This window comes from Vollenhovia emeryi, unplaced genomic scaffold (genome assembly GCF_000949405.1).
Source record: "Vollenhovia emeryi isolate VEMERY1.0 unplaced genomic scaffold, V.emery_V1.0 DF939183.1, whole genome shotgun sequence".
NCBI lineage: Eukaryota > Metazoa > Arthropoda > Insecta > Hymenoptera > Formicidae > Vollenhovia > Vollenhovia emeryi.
In genome coordinates this window covers 428,191-442,554 of record NW_011967183.1, presented here as the reverse complement: position 1 = coordinate 442,554, position 14,364 = coordinate 428,191, and the positions used below count along the sequence as shown (strand labels likewise).

Here is a 14,364-nt window from a genome sequence, read left to right as displayed (position 1 = left end):
CTTGGAAATTCAGATAGTGCCACCTCTTTGCTGATCATGTTCTCCTGATACTTTATCAGTTTTCTAGATTCTCGATTTTTGTGATTTGAAGTTTGAAATTCTCGGAATTCGGATTCTTGGAAATTTTGATCGTGCCATCTCTTTGCTGATCATGTTCTCCTGATACTTTGTCAGTTTTCTAGATTCTTGATTTTTGCAATTTGAAGTTTGAAATTCTCGGAATTCCGATTCCTGGAAATTAGTTAGTGCCACCGCTTTGCTGATTATATTCTCCTGATACTTTGTCAGTTTTCTAGATTTTTGCAAATTGCAATTTGAAGTTTGAAATTCTTGGAATTTGGCACACTTCAAAATTAAAATAACAATTCAACAACGTCGTCCACCTTTCGTGGTGTTATTAGCAAAAAATCTTCTTAAGACGAGTATTTTTTACAGAAAGCACATCTGTGCCCAATTAGACCATTCTCCGTTTGCGTCCCGGACCCGTCCGCCGCTGTCACGCGGAACTCGCTCGCGTCACTAGCTTACTTTTAGGGTCGATGCAACGTGACGTTCTCGCGGCAGTTGCATTATACGTAAATTGCACCGGTGGAAAGGCCTTGAGCGATCGCCGGCGCGGTACTGACCGGCGTTAGCAGCTACCTCGGTCAGGATATTGAAATTAGAATGCTACTGTGCCGATCGATCGTGAATAACAAAAACAGTTTCGTAACGGCAGTCTTCCCGGCGCATTTCCGACCGCGAGTCGCGCCGTACCCGTTTCGGCGATGAACGCACGTCACAAGCGATCGGCATCTTTCATATTCATGAACGATGCGAGCCCTCAACGAACGATAGAGCAACATTTTTCCTTCTGAAAAGATTAGTCGTAATGGCGTTCTAAGAAAATTACATTAGAAAACTAACTTAACGTAACAAACCAAGAATTTCTTGCTATGGGAATCCTTAAAAATAGAATTCCCAGGCGCGCTTGGAAGATGCCACTACGCACTCTTAACATCCCGTAATTGAATCCGTCGTAATTTATAGCGTGTACGCGTGCAGCGTTTATCCGCATTCTATCCGAATAATACAAGATCGCGGATAAAAGCGTCGATTGCGCGATAGCTGATACCTTCGTCGACGAATGTATGCGACAACTGCGATTCCCATCGCATGCTAATTATATAATCTTGCACACCGTGCAATCCTGCAACACGAGTGGGAAGAAAGATTCTTCTTCGAGATACGCATTTTTCAGACCAGGCAAGGATGTTCGGCTCGGCAGCTGAAAAATTGGCATTCCTCTACAAGCCTTACGCATTGGCTATAGTGTCGATTGGTTATGTCCTGGCAGAATTGGGCCACTTTCTAATAGGTAAGTCCCAACGGTATGCTTTATATTTCTTCACGCATTTACATAATTTATGCGCACTTTAATCCATCGCATACGTTAATCAATCTCGAACGATCGTATTTCGTAATCGGGATTGTATATATTTTAGTCTGTTATGTTCTCCATTAATTTCGTGGCTTTTCAACCTGATTTTACTAAACGACGTCGATTTCCCCGACCAGGCGTGACGAGCAAAGCGATCGCCGAGGACCTGCATTACGGCGACATATCCTGCCAGTTTAATTCGACGACGCTGACGGTGGCCGAGCTTCCGGTGCCATGCGAAACCGCGGAGAATTCCACCTTGTAAGTCTCGTTAATGCCACCTGCTCCAGAAAGGCCCGGCTGGGAAAACGTTCCGCCGGGAGAATCGCGCGTAACTGTAAGCGCAATTAGTTCGGATTGCCGTTTCCTCCCGCGACAACTCGATTTCCTTGTAGGTGATTGATTTACCGCGCGCGGCTTAATACCGCTAAGTCACGCGTCGCTAATGAAACGAGATACTGTTACGAGATACTCGCGAGAGGACACGCGACTCCGCGCCGAGATTGATCGAGAGCCGTCGTTAACGGTCCGGAAAAAAACCTGCTAAGTGCCGCGAATAATTTTTCGCGTGATTTATGATACGCGAGAAATTCTCGTGTAAACGAATTGTATGCGATCTGCCGTGCGGTAATCGCACCGAGCAAATCGATCACGCGGATCGAGGTTTTGTTGCACACCAACGCGGCAATTATCGCGCTCGTCGTATAACGCGCTCTTTGTTGCCGCAGCTGCCAATCCCTGGAACTGAATGGATCTTATTACTGCGAGTGGAATTACAACGGCCTTGGTCTGGACTATCAAATCCTGGCGGGGCCCAGCTTCATCGCTGTCTACACGGTCGTCGGTATTATCCTGGGCGTCGCGGCTGATAGATACAACAGGTAGGCCGATCGAATCAATTCAATTCGACGATGTTGACGTCGATTCGACATCGTTTCGACAACGATCGACGAGTCATTTCTCGCGATGTGACTGCAAGTTCTGTGCTGTTACGCACGAGCCTTCGCTACCTTTAACGTTTCTTCTCTTTCGTCCCAGAGTGAAAATGCTGTCGGTCTGCACTCTGATATTCAGCATCGCGATCGTCCTGAGCGGAGCCGTGATGAAATACTGGCAGCTCGTTATTTTGCGAATGGTCCATGCGGCGGGGTAAGTCCTGGTAATAACGACAACACTTCCACTTACGGTTCGTTCGTTTGTTCGCAAGCGGACGAATGGGCAACGATCGATCGCGTTTACGTTACATTCAGATCGGAACTAATATTGCAGGGAGGCGGGCTGCAATCCGATGGCAACTGGCCTACTGTCAGATTGGTTCCCGGAAGAGCAGCGGGGCCTCGTCATGTCCATTTTTAATTGGGGCATTTACGGTGGTTACGGCATCGCCTTTCCGATCGGTCGCTACGTGACTGAACTAAATGCCTGGGATCTGGTAAGCAATATCCGATTGACATTGTCTCCTTTATATTATTTTCTCCCCCCCCCCTCTCTCTCTCTCTTGCGTTAGTTTTCAAAGCCAACGTGTTCCGGCAAGTAATTGCTCGTTATATATCCCGAGATCATTTCCGCGCGGAAGGAAAGCACAATAAAGGTCACGGTGAATTGCACTGAATTGTCTCGAATGGAAGACTAACGAAACATGTCCGACGGTGACGTGAAAAAGTACGCGTAAAACTCGAACTTTTCGGATTGAACGTTGACATAAAATATAAATTAAACGCAGGGTTGGGAAGTGACTCGTTACTTGTAACGAAGTTACAGTTAGAGTTACTTTTTTTAGTAACTCTAACTTAACTTCGTTACTTCCTCTCCATCTGTGACTGTAACTTAACTCAGTTACATTTTTTCGATAACTGGTAACTAATTTAATAGTTACTTTATATATTTTTTAAACCTCCACAGATCGCATTAGGCCTCGCATAAACGCCTTTATCGACGCCTTTACAATTCAAATGCAAATTTGATATTTTTATTTTCATTGCAAGAAAGTAACGACTCGTTACTTTTTGAATAACTGTAACTGTAACGCGTTACTTTTCAGAATCAGTAACTTGTAACTGTCACTAGATACTTTTATAAAGTAACTTTCCCACCCCTGATTACACGTTAACCGAAATATAGCAATACTAAGAATTAATGTAATCAAACTGAGCTGTTAATCGACAGGGCTGGAGGGTCTGTTATTATGGAGCCGGAATAATCGGCTTGATCGTCGCCGTTCTCACCGGTCTGACGCTAACCGAGCCGGAAAGAAAGACGATCGGCGAGGAATCGGCCAGCAACGGGCAGCAAGTATCGGTTTGGAAAGTGCTACTGCAACCGCGCATTATTCTCTTATGCCTCGCCGCCAGCATCAGACATTGCGGTAAAGGGCAATACCTTGAAGCGAAAGGATTGAGATACATATCGAGGGTACATTAGCGATCTAATCCGAGTTTGCACTAATCCGACGAATTCGCCTCGCCGTGTTACCGGCTCTTTTCTCTCTAAATACTTTACCTAATGAAATCTATGTTCGAATCCTATCGATCTTTACGAGCAAACGAGTCAAATCGAAATCAACACGGAGAGACAGATACGGTTACCACATACCTAATTAGGGTTGGCACAACCCCAATAAATAGTAATATTTGGGACAGCTATATCAAGAGGCAACTGTATGAGTTTTGTGCAGCAAACCTAGCGAATGTTGCAACGCAAAACAATGTAGATGCCCCTACTATTTATACGGCAACATTTTAATTTTAGTTATTTTATACCTTAACCGGTCTTTCCGTGTACAAGCCTATTTCTCTCTTCGATCGATTCACTTCCAATCTATATCACAATCTTTCTCCAATCGCACGTACCGCTTTACACACACAGGAGTAAATCGCCGCTTTCCTTTTTTTTCAGGCGGCATGTGCTTCGCCTACAATTGCGACCTGTACTACAGAGACTACTTCCCGGACTACGATCTCGGCTGGTGGCTTTTCGCCGTCACGATCGTTATCGGTAGTATCGGCGTCGTGGTCGGAGGGATGGTGAGCGACAAGTTCGTCGCGAAAATGGGAATTCGTTCGCGCGTAGCGTGCTTGGCGATCAGCCAATTAATAGCGACGCCGTTCGCATTCGGCTCGGTGTACTTCAATCCTCTCTGGGCCATGATCACGCTTGCGATCTCCTACTTTTTCGGTAAGACGCGACGTTGTGTAACCCGGAGCTCTAAATTTAGCTGCGACATTCGATACAATGTCGATTGCATAAATCTTGTACCTTTGAATTCGACTATCTCGTCTCGTTCGCAGCCGAAATGTGGTTCGGAATAGTGTTCGCCGTCGTGGTGGAGATCGTGCCTCTGAATCTGCGATCGACCACCGTCGGCGTTTTTCTGTTCGTCATGAACAACATCGGCGGAAACTTACCGATTCTCGTCGAGCCCACCAGAATGGCGATCGGCTTCCGGGAATCGTTGTACATTTATTACGCTGGCTTCTACGGCATCAGTAAGTAACGGAATAAGGAATTAGTTGTTATTGCTGCGGCGTATGATCGTTCGCGTCCGCCTATGTCATTGGGCTTTTTATAGAAGTCCCGATGACTTTTATAAAGTTAACTCTTGAACTATTGCTACCACGTAAACTTGACGAATCTACATGAACAGCTACGAGAAAGAAGCAGTGAGACTGCTCTCGCGAGTCTTTTTAAATCTTTGAGTGAGAAAGCGGAAGCGAGTGCGTAGTCGGACGATATTATCTTGATACTTTGTACGTAGGTTCCATAATGTTCTTCTTCACCATGTTCCTAATGGATGGTCCCGCGGAGGTGGAGAGAAAAGTGGACAAGGAAGCCCCGCCGGCGTACGACAATAGCACATTTACCAACGACGATGGCCAATTGCCAGCGCTGGAGTTGCCGGCGTTTCCGGCGCGGCCGCCGATCTACGAACATTCTCGGTTATGAGCCGGAAGAGGCTCTTGCCCCGAAGAGTGCAATGTAAATAGTGTCTCGAGCTATATCGGGCTAGGCACGAATCGCGTAGCTGAAGATTGCCATAACCCATTAACGTCGATCGGAGATTTGTTACAAAACGGCCGCGCCACCGACGACGGAAAAATTGAAATTGATACAATTTATATTTTTCTATTCACGGTGGAAAAATACCAGGCATATATTTGGGAGATTATTTTTTTTGCGTCTCTCGCCGAGACGTTGATGGGTTAAAGTTCCTCATGCCGAGACGAGACTTGCGAAATTGTGCCAGGGCGCGATTTACCAAGCGACAACTGCGATAATTAGGAGCTCTGTTTTGTTTGAGAGCGGCGCAATTGCGAAATATTCACGTGCGCGCGACGGATTACGCAAGGCTTTCGATAAAGAAGTTTGCGAAAGCTTAATAAACACCGACAATCTTCAAGATGCGCTCTGCATTCTTAAAACGGAAATTTGCAACGAAGGATGCACCAGGTGTAAACTTTTGTAAAAAGAAAATAAAAACGACGATCCCAATATCCAGTGCAAGAGCTTAAGACGGCAGTTACGATCTGCAATTACGGCCTTTTAGGAACGTCTACCAAGATCAATCCAGATGTGTCACCGAGTGATTCACGCACGCACACGCGTGCGCACTCATACATTCACCACGAATTGCATCTCGCAAAAGTGTTTTATTGAGAAAATCACATAAATTAATATTAGGCTAATATTACGTGGCTAACATTAGTTTTGGTGTTATCACATGTCACAGACAGCCTGTCGAGTTCACCATGGCGGATAATACAAAACGGTAATGACATATCATACATTTGCTGTATGGACCGCGCTGATGAAACGCTACACACAGGATGCGAGTAATTCTACGTACAGGATGCGGATTAGCAGCGCTTGAGATTCATCGTCCATCTCTCTCTCTGTCTCTATATACAAATTATTTAATATAAATAAACGAGTCTCTATACTTGTCAATATACAAAAGTGATAATCGCGGAGGAGGAGTCGCGGGGTGTCCTCCCCGACGGGGCACGGCGTCGCCTCGACGAGGGGGTTTTGTCATGAGAAATGCTGTGTACATATCTACATACAGAGCCGTACGGACGACACATGTACGACGTTCTGCGAATAAATATAGCGTAATGTAAATAGCTTAAGAGTGCACGTCGCTGCAACCAGGTTGATCTACCTGCGTGCGCCGGACGACGCTGCCGCAATTACGTCGACGAACGCAGATAGGAAACGGAGGGAGGGAAGAGAGGGAGGGAAGTACGTGTGGATGCAGTGCGTAAATAAGCGTAAAGACTAAAGCCTCCTTTCGGGTTCGGCAAACTCTAATACTTTGCGAGCCGGTTAACACCTGACGACTTAGCGCGATAATGCTCTTAATACTAAAACGGATCCTCCCGTTTGACGAACGTCATGCAGCGGCTTTGCGCGCCGGTTCGTCGACACGCAGCGACTTTGTGCGTTTATTTTGATTGACGGCAATGTTATTCGGGACTTTGCGGAAAGTTTCCAAACCCACGCACCGTTTTCGACATCAACGCGATTTCGACGTCCGATTGCGTCGGCGCACTTTTACTCCGCCAAATCAGACCTCGTTACGCACAAGCGCAAGCATGCGTCCTCGGAAGAAAGACGCGTCTGACGCGACAATTGGATTCGCACGTAAGAGAGGAGGCGTGCCGTCGGCCGCTCGGAACACAAACGTTCGCGTCGCTCGGTCTCATTCACACCGCATTGTCCGAAAAATAAAAGATATCTCTGGAACACTTAAAGACTGTGACGAGTTGCAAAAGTATGCCGCAACATACGCAAACCGTCCTTTCCACACTACTTATTTCTCGTTATTGATTGTCTCGATCGCTCCAAGTCTCTCGACGAGCTTAAACCACGCACGTAAACGCAGGTATAAATCGCGCAGCCTCCCTCTGCACCGCGCGTATTCTTCCTCCCGTATGATCGCAACGATCAGCGAAGGAGTCAGTTCTCTCGCGATTTCGATCCGTACAACTCGGCGTAATTTCGCGAGATCCATCGCGATTCAACACTCCTCCGTGGACGTGCTGGAGATCTGTGTACTGGCGCCGCTGGAGAAGCTGCTCCTGCAGGTCTCCACGGCGAGGGCGGTGTCCGGCACCTGGACGAACTGCACCTTCTCCTTGGGCCACCTGTTCCTGCCGTAGACGCAGTTGAAGATGTTGTAACGGTGATCCATCTCCAGCTGGCTCAGAGTGCTGCTGTGTCGACGCTTCAGCACCTTCTTCGCCATCAGGCTGCGATTGTTCTTGTACGAGAGCTCGCGATGGAAGCAGAAGACCTTGCGCAGCTCCCGTTTCACCCGTCGAGACCGATAGCCGAAGAGCAACGGGCTCGCGTAGGCGGCCAGGATCAGGAAGCTGAGCGCGAGCACGTCGTACTCATGCGGGAACAGATAATCCGAGTACTGCGGCAGGTTCTTGATTATGCTCAGCAGCACGTACGGCGACCAGCAGATCAGGCCCATGACGATTACCAGCGCGCTGATCCTGGCCGCCCGAGTCTCCTCGCGATACCTAAACAGGGAGCCGTTGCTGATCCGATGTTTGAGAGAGTTGATGTAGCTGCTGGTGCTGCGTATACTGGCCACTCGGTGCAACGTGCCCGGCCTGCCAGGCGCCGGGGTGATCGTCACGATAGGTGTCAGTAGGCAAGACGAGGGCTCTAGACTATTATTTCCGACGTTCTCCACGTTTCTGCCAGTCGCGTACGATTCCACGTTGGCGTCGAAGATGCCGGGTCTCGACAAACGGCGACTGGGCCGTCTCGATCTTTTGTTTTCCGCGTTACCGCTGGAATTCGGGACCTCGCTTTGCTCCCGTTCCGTCATGTTGACCGCGACAGAGATCTCCTCCTCGTCGACGCGACGAGCCGTCGTCTTGAAAGAGTCCCGATCGGGATCTTCCGCGTCACCGCGCAGCTCCTCCGTCCTCTCGAATCTAGCGACCGAAGACAGGAGACAATTGGAGGACCTTCGATCCGCGATCTTGCGAGTTATTTTAGGAACTTTCAAAGAGTCGAAGTAATCGTAGCGTCGCTCTCGCTCGTCTTCGGACTCGGAGCCACTCGAGTCCGCCCCGGCGATCCATCTGGAGGATTCCACGATCTCGTCCGTCAGATCGCACGAGGATTTCCGTCTCCGATCCGCTCCCGAGTCGCGGAACTTGTTCGCGACGAGGCTCTCGTAGGACGAAACACCGCGTTCTTTCTTGAGGTAGTTCGCCTGCAGATCCGCCATCTCCGGCAGATTGCTATCGTCCTGATCGCGCGGCGACGACACTTCCACCGGTTGCAGTCCTACCGTGAAGACGACCCCCGACGATGTCTTCTCGTCGCTCGCCCCTGTCTGTACGGCGTCCGAGGACGATGAGAAAGATCTCCGACGTGATATCTGATTGGCCGAGTGCGCGGTCTCGCTGGTCTCGTCGATGGACGAGAGACTCGAGATCTTGGGTATTCTGCGAAACTCTTCTGGGAACGTGTCGGCGGACTGATGCTGCGGCTTCGCGTAACCGTACGGGTCTTCGCTGAAGCTGCCCGACGAAAGAATCGGCCGCGAGCCGGTCCTGCGAGTTCTCTCGGAATTTCGATGCGCGGCTGAGTAGATGCTGACGTAGATCCAACAAACGCCGGCGAACGGAAGTAGATACGCGAACACACTGTGTACGACCGTGTAGATGAGCCCGTAAGTAACAGAGTCATTGGTCGTGGTAGGGAAAATCACGGTAGAGTTCTCGAGGAAGTCGATGCCGCTATCGACGTTGATCGACTCGATCGTTTTGAGCAACGTCGAAGTGGCGCCGACGATCTCCTCCTCCTCCTCCTCGCTGGTCCCGTTGCCGAAGAACGCGAACGCGGATTCGATCGACGCCTCTGCCGTCGCGGTAACGTTCGGCGCGAATGCGTGCCCGCTGTAGGACGAGTTGTTCGACAGCACCACCGTCGTGCTGCAGGACAGCCACAGGCTGCGCGGACTCGGGTTCAACGCAGCGATCAAGCCGAACACCGCCGAGACCAGCCAGATGGAGACGATCAGCACGGCCGACTTGAGCTTGTCGACTCGAGCCCGGTACCGCAGCGGGTCTACCACAGCGAAATACTGGTCGACGGCGATCAGCAGGACCGACAGCACTGACGACGTGGTGACGAGCGCGGTGGCACCTTCCGATATCGCGCAGATATTGCCGGCGGCCGATGCGGACGTCGACGTCGACGTCGTCGACATCGGGTCAAACGACGACGCGATGTCATCCGGCGTCGACGTGGCCGTCGCCAGAGTGTCTGCCGCCGCCGGGCCGTCCATCATCAGCAATGGGTTCAGCACGGCGCACGTCAGTAGATTCGAGATGGTTAGGTTCATCACGAATCTAGAATAGAGACAGAACAGGCCGTTTCAACATCGAACACTGATAATGTCCGACACCTGTGCGATTGTCTTAGATTAGCGCTCGATGATTGATTGAATAGCAAGCAGTTCTTTTTTTCTACGAATAACAGATCGACAAGATGAAGGACACATTTGCAGAAAAGAGAGATGCAGGACGGAATGTACGATGAGAAGGGAAAGACAGCAAGTATTTTTTTATAGAGGAAAGTCCTCCATTATGAGATACGTTTCTAATGTGAGATAGCAGATCTTCAACGCCCAAACTCAGTCACAAATCTGTTTTCGCGACAGTGAATTTTCCACTAAACAAGATTTCGCTCCAAAGGCGATAAATTCCGGGTGGAAACAACTGACGATGCCTATTAATTTAACGGAAACGCCGCTATCCCAGGATCCCATCTCACAATAGGACACTTTCCTCTACACGTATACAATATTTTACCATTCCCTTTTACACGCGTGCCAATTTTGAATCGGTACGACTTGACAAGTGACACAAATACAAGCGTAAAATTGGTGAAAAGCGACATCAGAGGAGATACAAAAGCGCAAAAGGTAGAGAGGATAGCTGTGCGTCGTCGTCTATTTTTTTGCTACGCTTTCGATTATAAGCTACGCGGCATTTCGTGACAAACGCGAACATCGTCACGTGAATTGTACCGAATCGCTCAACACCTTTACTCCTCGTGGATGGATTATATTCGCCGTTTCTGCCAATATGACAAATCCGTCTCGGAAACGGCGACATTTAAAGGATTCATAATGTTTCGTTTCACTTGTTTGCGCTGCCGATAGGTCGACGAGCGAATTCCGTCAATTAAGGCTCGCTTTGATCTAAGTATAGCTGGGAACTATCGTTCGCGTTACTTTGCAAAACGTCGGGCGCGCGATAATAAATGAATTTTCCTTTTTACATCGGCAGAACCGAGTGTTACACACAGTTTCCGAGCCGCACTGTTAACAGCGACGAAGCGTTCTGAAAATACGACAGGTTTATTATTACATTTCGTTGCAGCGGTTGCCAGAGTTCGGTACACGGCGAGTAATTGATTTCCTGGCTCAGCAGGTGGAAGTCTACGTAATAACAATGATAGATCCAGTGGCGCGTGGCTCTATTAATACACCTTACTAATATCAGCTGCAAGCGTTTGCTGTCGCGGAAATTAGTCGAGACTCGGTCCAATCGAGTTTCGATAAACGAGAGCTGACGTTACGCTCGTCTCCCGACGCGGCGACGTTATTTACGGCCGCGCGATATTCGACCGGCACGACGTTCGATTTGCGCGAAATTTTATTTCCACGGTAAGCAAAGATATCCCGCGATCCGAATACGTCGGTCATCTTCGCGTCTCTCACGTGGGCGGTTATTTTTACGTTGTCGGCAAATGTGCAAATTTCCAATTAAAATTACACGAAGACGCCTGCCCGCCGCCTCCGTCTTTCCGCATTACGTCGCGTCGCCCTCGACGCGACGAGATCGCGAACTGGAATATTTAGACTGGCAGAGTCCCACGGGGAGCACGAGATTCGCGCGGTCTATAGAAACGACGCTTCGAAACGCTATTTTATTTACGGGCACGATGGAAAATACATCCGTGTGCTCCATATGCAGAAGGACGCGAGCGCGGGCGAAAATAATTCTCCCGCTGTCGCTTTGAATCTTTCGGCGTTCTCGACGGTATCACATTTTAGCACCGATTCCTTGAGATCCCCGGAAGAGATTCTGCTTTCCTAGAAGCACGTATTCCCCGCGATTGAATCCAAATTATAACCAAACATTCGGGATACTCCCCGAAACGGTCCTAATTCTAAAGCGTGGTCTACAATGGCGACAGGAGTAGTGGATTAAAGAAGTACGGGTTAGACATAGGCTGTAGAATTAAGGTTCCTTTACCCTTGGTCCACAATCTTATTTTAAGTAAGCTGTAAACCTTAAGCCGTAAGAAATTAACCAATCAGGCATTTATTCCCCTTACTCTCCCCTGTGATTGGTTAATTTCGTACGGCTTAAAGCTTACAGCTTACTTTAGCAAAGTTGTAGACCAACACTGAAGGCTGGTCTACAATACATGGAGTAAGCTGGAGTAAGGAGTAGGAGTAAGGAAATAAATCCATTTTATTTCCTTACTCCTACTCCTTACTCCAGCTTACTCCAGCTTACTCCATGTATTGTAGACCAGCCTTGAAGGCTATGATTTTCTTACTTCTTACTTCCAATGTAGACGGTCCTAAATGGAATTGAACCATTTCGCTTACAGCCTTACTCTACGCCTACTATACCGGAAGCACGAGCTTACTCCGACGTCTTTTACAGCTTTAATCCACCACTCCTACTGCCATTGTAGACCACGCTTGACACGTCCGCGGAGAGCGAGTAGCAGTAAGATATAAATATCGATCGCGTGACGAATTTCTATTTATTTGTAATCGCGGCATCGCCGCGTCATTTCGTCTTCAATCGCGGTAAAAGCCAGACGAGGTCGATTATCGGCTTGGGAGGAAAAGAAATGCGAGCGCCATCGATGCATGGGGGTTATTAACCTTGGCACGGAACGCAACAACGCGTGAAATAAACGCATCGTGTATTATTTATTGTCGCCGTCTCGGTGCATATTACGCGAGAGTATGGCAATGTCTAAAAATACATATTATTTCCACTCCCCTCTCGCGCACGCTGGTCTTATTTCCGGTTTGGCACGCGACACCCAAGACTCGCGTTCGCTCGTTTGTCCCGTATCTTTGCGGTCTTAGCTGTCCGCGAGAAACGATTACGCTCGTCGGCCGCATGCGTCAACGAATTTGAAAAACTGCCGCCCACGAGGATTGACGTCGCTCGCGTGACTGACAGGGCCGCTTATCGACGGCAATGACATCGGCGATAGCAATTTTGCAACCGCATTAACGTCAACGATATTATTTATCCCTTTACCAGCCGGGCAAACAAGTGCGCAATAATTCGCAGCTACTATTCTCTTTTCGACATCGAATAGCGAAATGTTTGGAAAACAGAGAGATATGGCGAGATGTTAGCTGAAAGCCTCGAGGGATTGATAGTGCGACAGTGAAGGTCCGATGATGATGCTTCGCGCTCGAAACCGAGCATCTTCAAGCTGATTATGCTCGGCGAAAGAATCGGTCCACTAACCTGTTAGAGATGGTGCGCAGTGCCGGCCTGACGAGAAACGCGAGCAGGAGAGTCGCGTTGAGAAGGAAGCAGCCGAAGAGCACGAAGCTCCAGGCCGCGATCCCCGGATTGTACCACCATCTTTCCAGACCTCCCACGTCCGCATCCGATCCTCTTCCAATTCCCGTCGCAGCTCCATCCATTCATAAATAATAAGTGTACTACGGGGCCTGGAACAGAACGCAGCGCCGTTTCCGTCAGACCCTCCGATGTGCAAGCTCGAGATCAACGCTGATCCCTCGGTTAATTAGCGGAATATATAATTAGAGAGATTGCCGAAATGTTGCACATTAAAATCGATTCTAACACCATTAATTCGAAGAAAGACCCCGGGAATCTTTACCCTATTATTAGTTCTATTATTCTAAGATTCTATTATTAGTTCTTTGACCTGATTGTTGGTCATCCATTAATTTATTTCTATCTCCCTCTCGATGTTTGACCTAGACGTTTCATCATACTTACACTTCTCCAGTTAAGGTCGGCTAAAACTTATTTATTGTTAATTTAATTTAAAATCCGTAAACTTCAGTCGTGAAATTAACTTCGTAATATTCATAAGTCGATATGCGCAGAACGCGAGTTAAGGATCGTCTACAATAGATGAAGTAAGTCTGGTGTAAGAAGTAAGAGTAGGAGTCAAGAAATGAATCGTTTCCATTTCTTACTCCTACTTCAGCTCTCGACGCTTACTCTCGGCGAATTAGAGCGCAGTTCGACCGGTGCTACAAATTTTTTTTTAATTTTGCCTGTACTTTAGCGTTTACACTGAAAGGTGACGATTAGTCCCAGTCTACAATAGATGATTTAAGCCCTAAGCTTTAAGAAATTGGCCAATCACGGTCAAGTATGAGTAGAATGCGCGACTGTGATTAGTCAATTTCTTAAGGCTTAGGGCTTAAATCTCTATTGTAGACTGGGACTAAAGTTTTCTTACTTCTTACTGCTTACTTCCAATGTAGACGGTCCTTTAAAGAAATTCAAGAAGAGACGGTCCGCCCGACACGTCCTTGATCCGCTCCGGGCGAGTTAAAAAAAAAAGTTAGACCACCGCGCGTTGAAGTCCTCGGACACGGTCCGGTTTCGTCTCACGGGCGACGCTGGAGAACTTCCTGTTGCAGGATCGCGTCCTCGAAATGGGGCCAATTCCGCGCGACGTCGCGGGGAAACGCGGTGCGCGACCCCGACGCACGACGCCCCGAAGGAGTTCCCGTCGACACGTATTTTTAGGCGGATTTCCCCGTACGCACGTGCTGCAAAAATATCCGCGTGGACACGCACGCGCGCGAACGAGATTCTCGTCGAGATCGCACGGGGGGGAACGGACCTAAGGCGAGGGACGAGGCACACGCGACGGGAAAA

The 14,364-nt window shown here is 48.6% G+C and overlaps 2 protein-coding genes across 3 annotated transcripts in view; one reads left to right on the top strand and one right to left on the bottom strand.

Annotated features, from left to right (window-relative positions):
* Positions 1-5,910, top strand: part of LOC105562794 — a 15,325-nt gene extending 9,415 nt beyond the window's left edge. The window contains exons 2-10 of the mRNA XM_012013868.1: positions 1,246-1,357; positions 1,558-1,681; positions 2,149-2,301; positions 2,459-2,569; positions 2,690-2,852; positions 3,587-3,785; positions 4,316-4,594; positions 4,708-4,905; positions 5,175-5,910. Coding sequence (XP_011869258.1) covers positions 1,252-1,357; positions 1,558-1,681; positions 2,149-2,301; positions 2,459-2,569; positions 2,690-2,852; positions 3,587-3,785; positions 4,316-4,594; positions 4,708-4,905; positions 5,175-5,362 — 1,521 coding nt within the window. The 5' untranslated portion in view covers positions 1,246-1,251 and the 3' untranslated portion in view covers positions 5,363-5,910. The remainder of the gene's footprint in view (positions 1-1,245; positions 1,358-1,557; positions 1,682-2,148; positions 2,302-2,458; positions 2,570-2,689; positions 2,853-3,586; positions 3,786-4,315; positions 4,595-4,707; positions 4,906-5,174) is intronic.
* Positions 5,911-6,046: 136 nt separating this feature from the next.
* Positions 6,047-14,364, bottom strand: part of LOC105562793 — a 33,988-nt gene continuing 25,670 nt past the window's right edge. For both annotated transcript variants that reach the window (XM_012013865.1, XM_012013867.1), the window contains 2 exons: positions 12,964-13,172; positions 6,047-9,798 (listed from right to left, as the gene is read on the bottom strand). In XM_012013865.1, the coding sequence (XP_011869255.1) occupies positions 7,437-9,798; positions 12,964-13,145 (2,544 nt within the window). In that variant the 5' untranslated portion in view covers positions 13,146-13,172 and the 3' untranslated portion in view covers positions 6,047-7,436. The remainder of the gene's footprint in view (positions 9,799-12,963; positions 13,173-14,364) is intronic.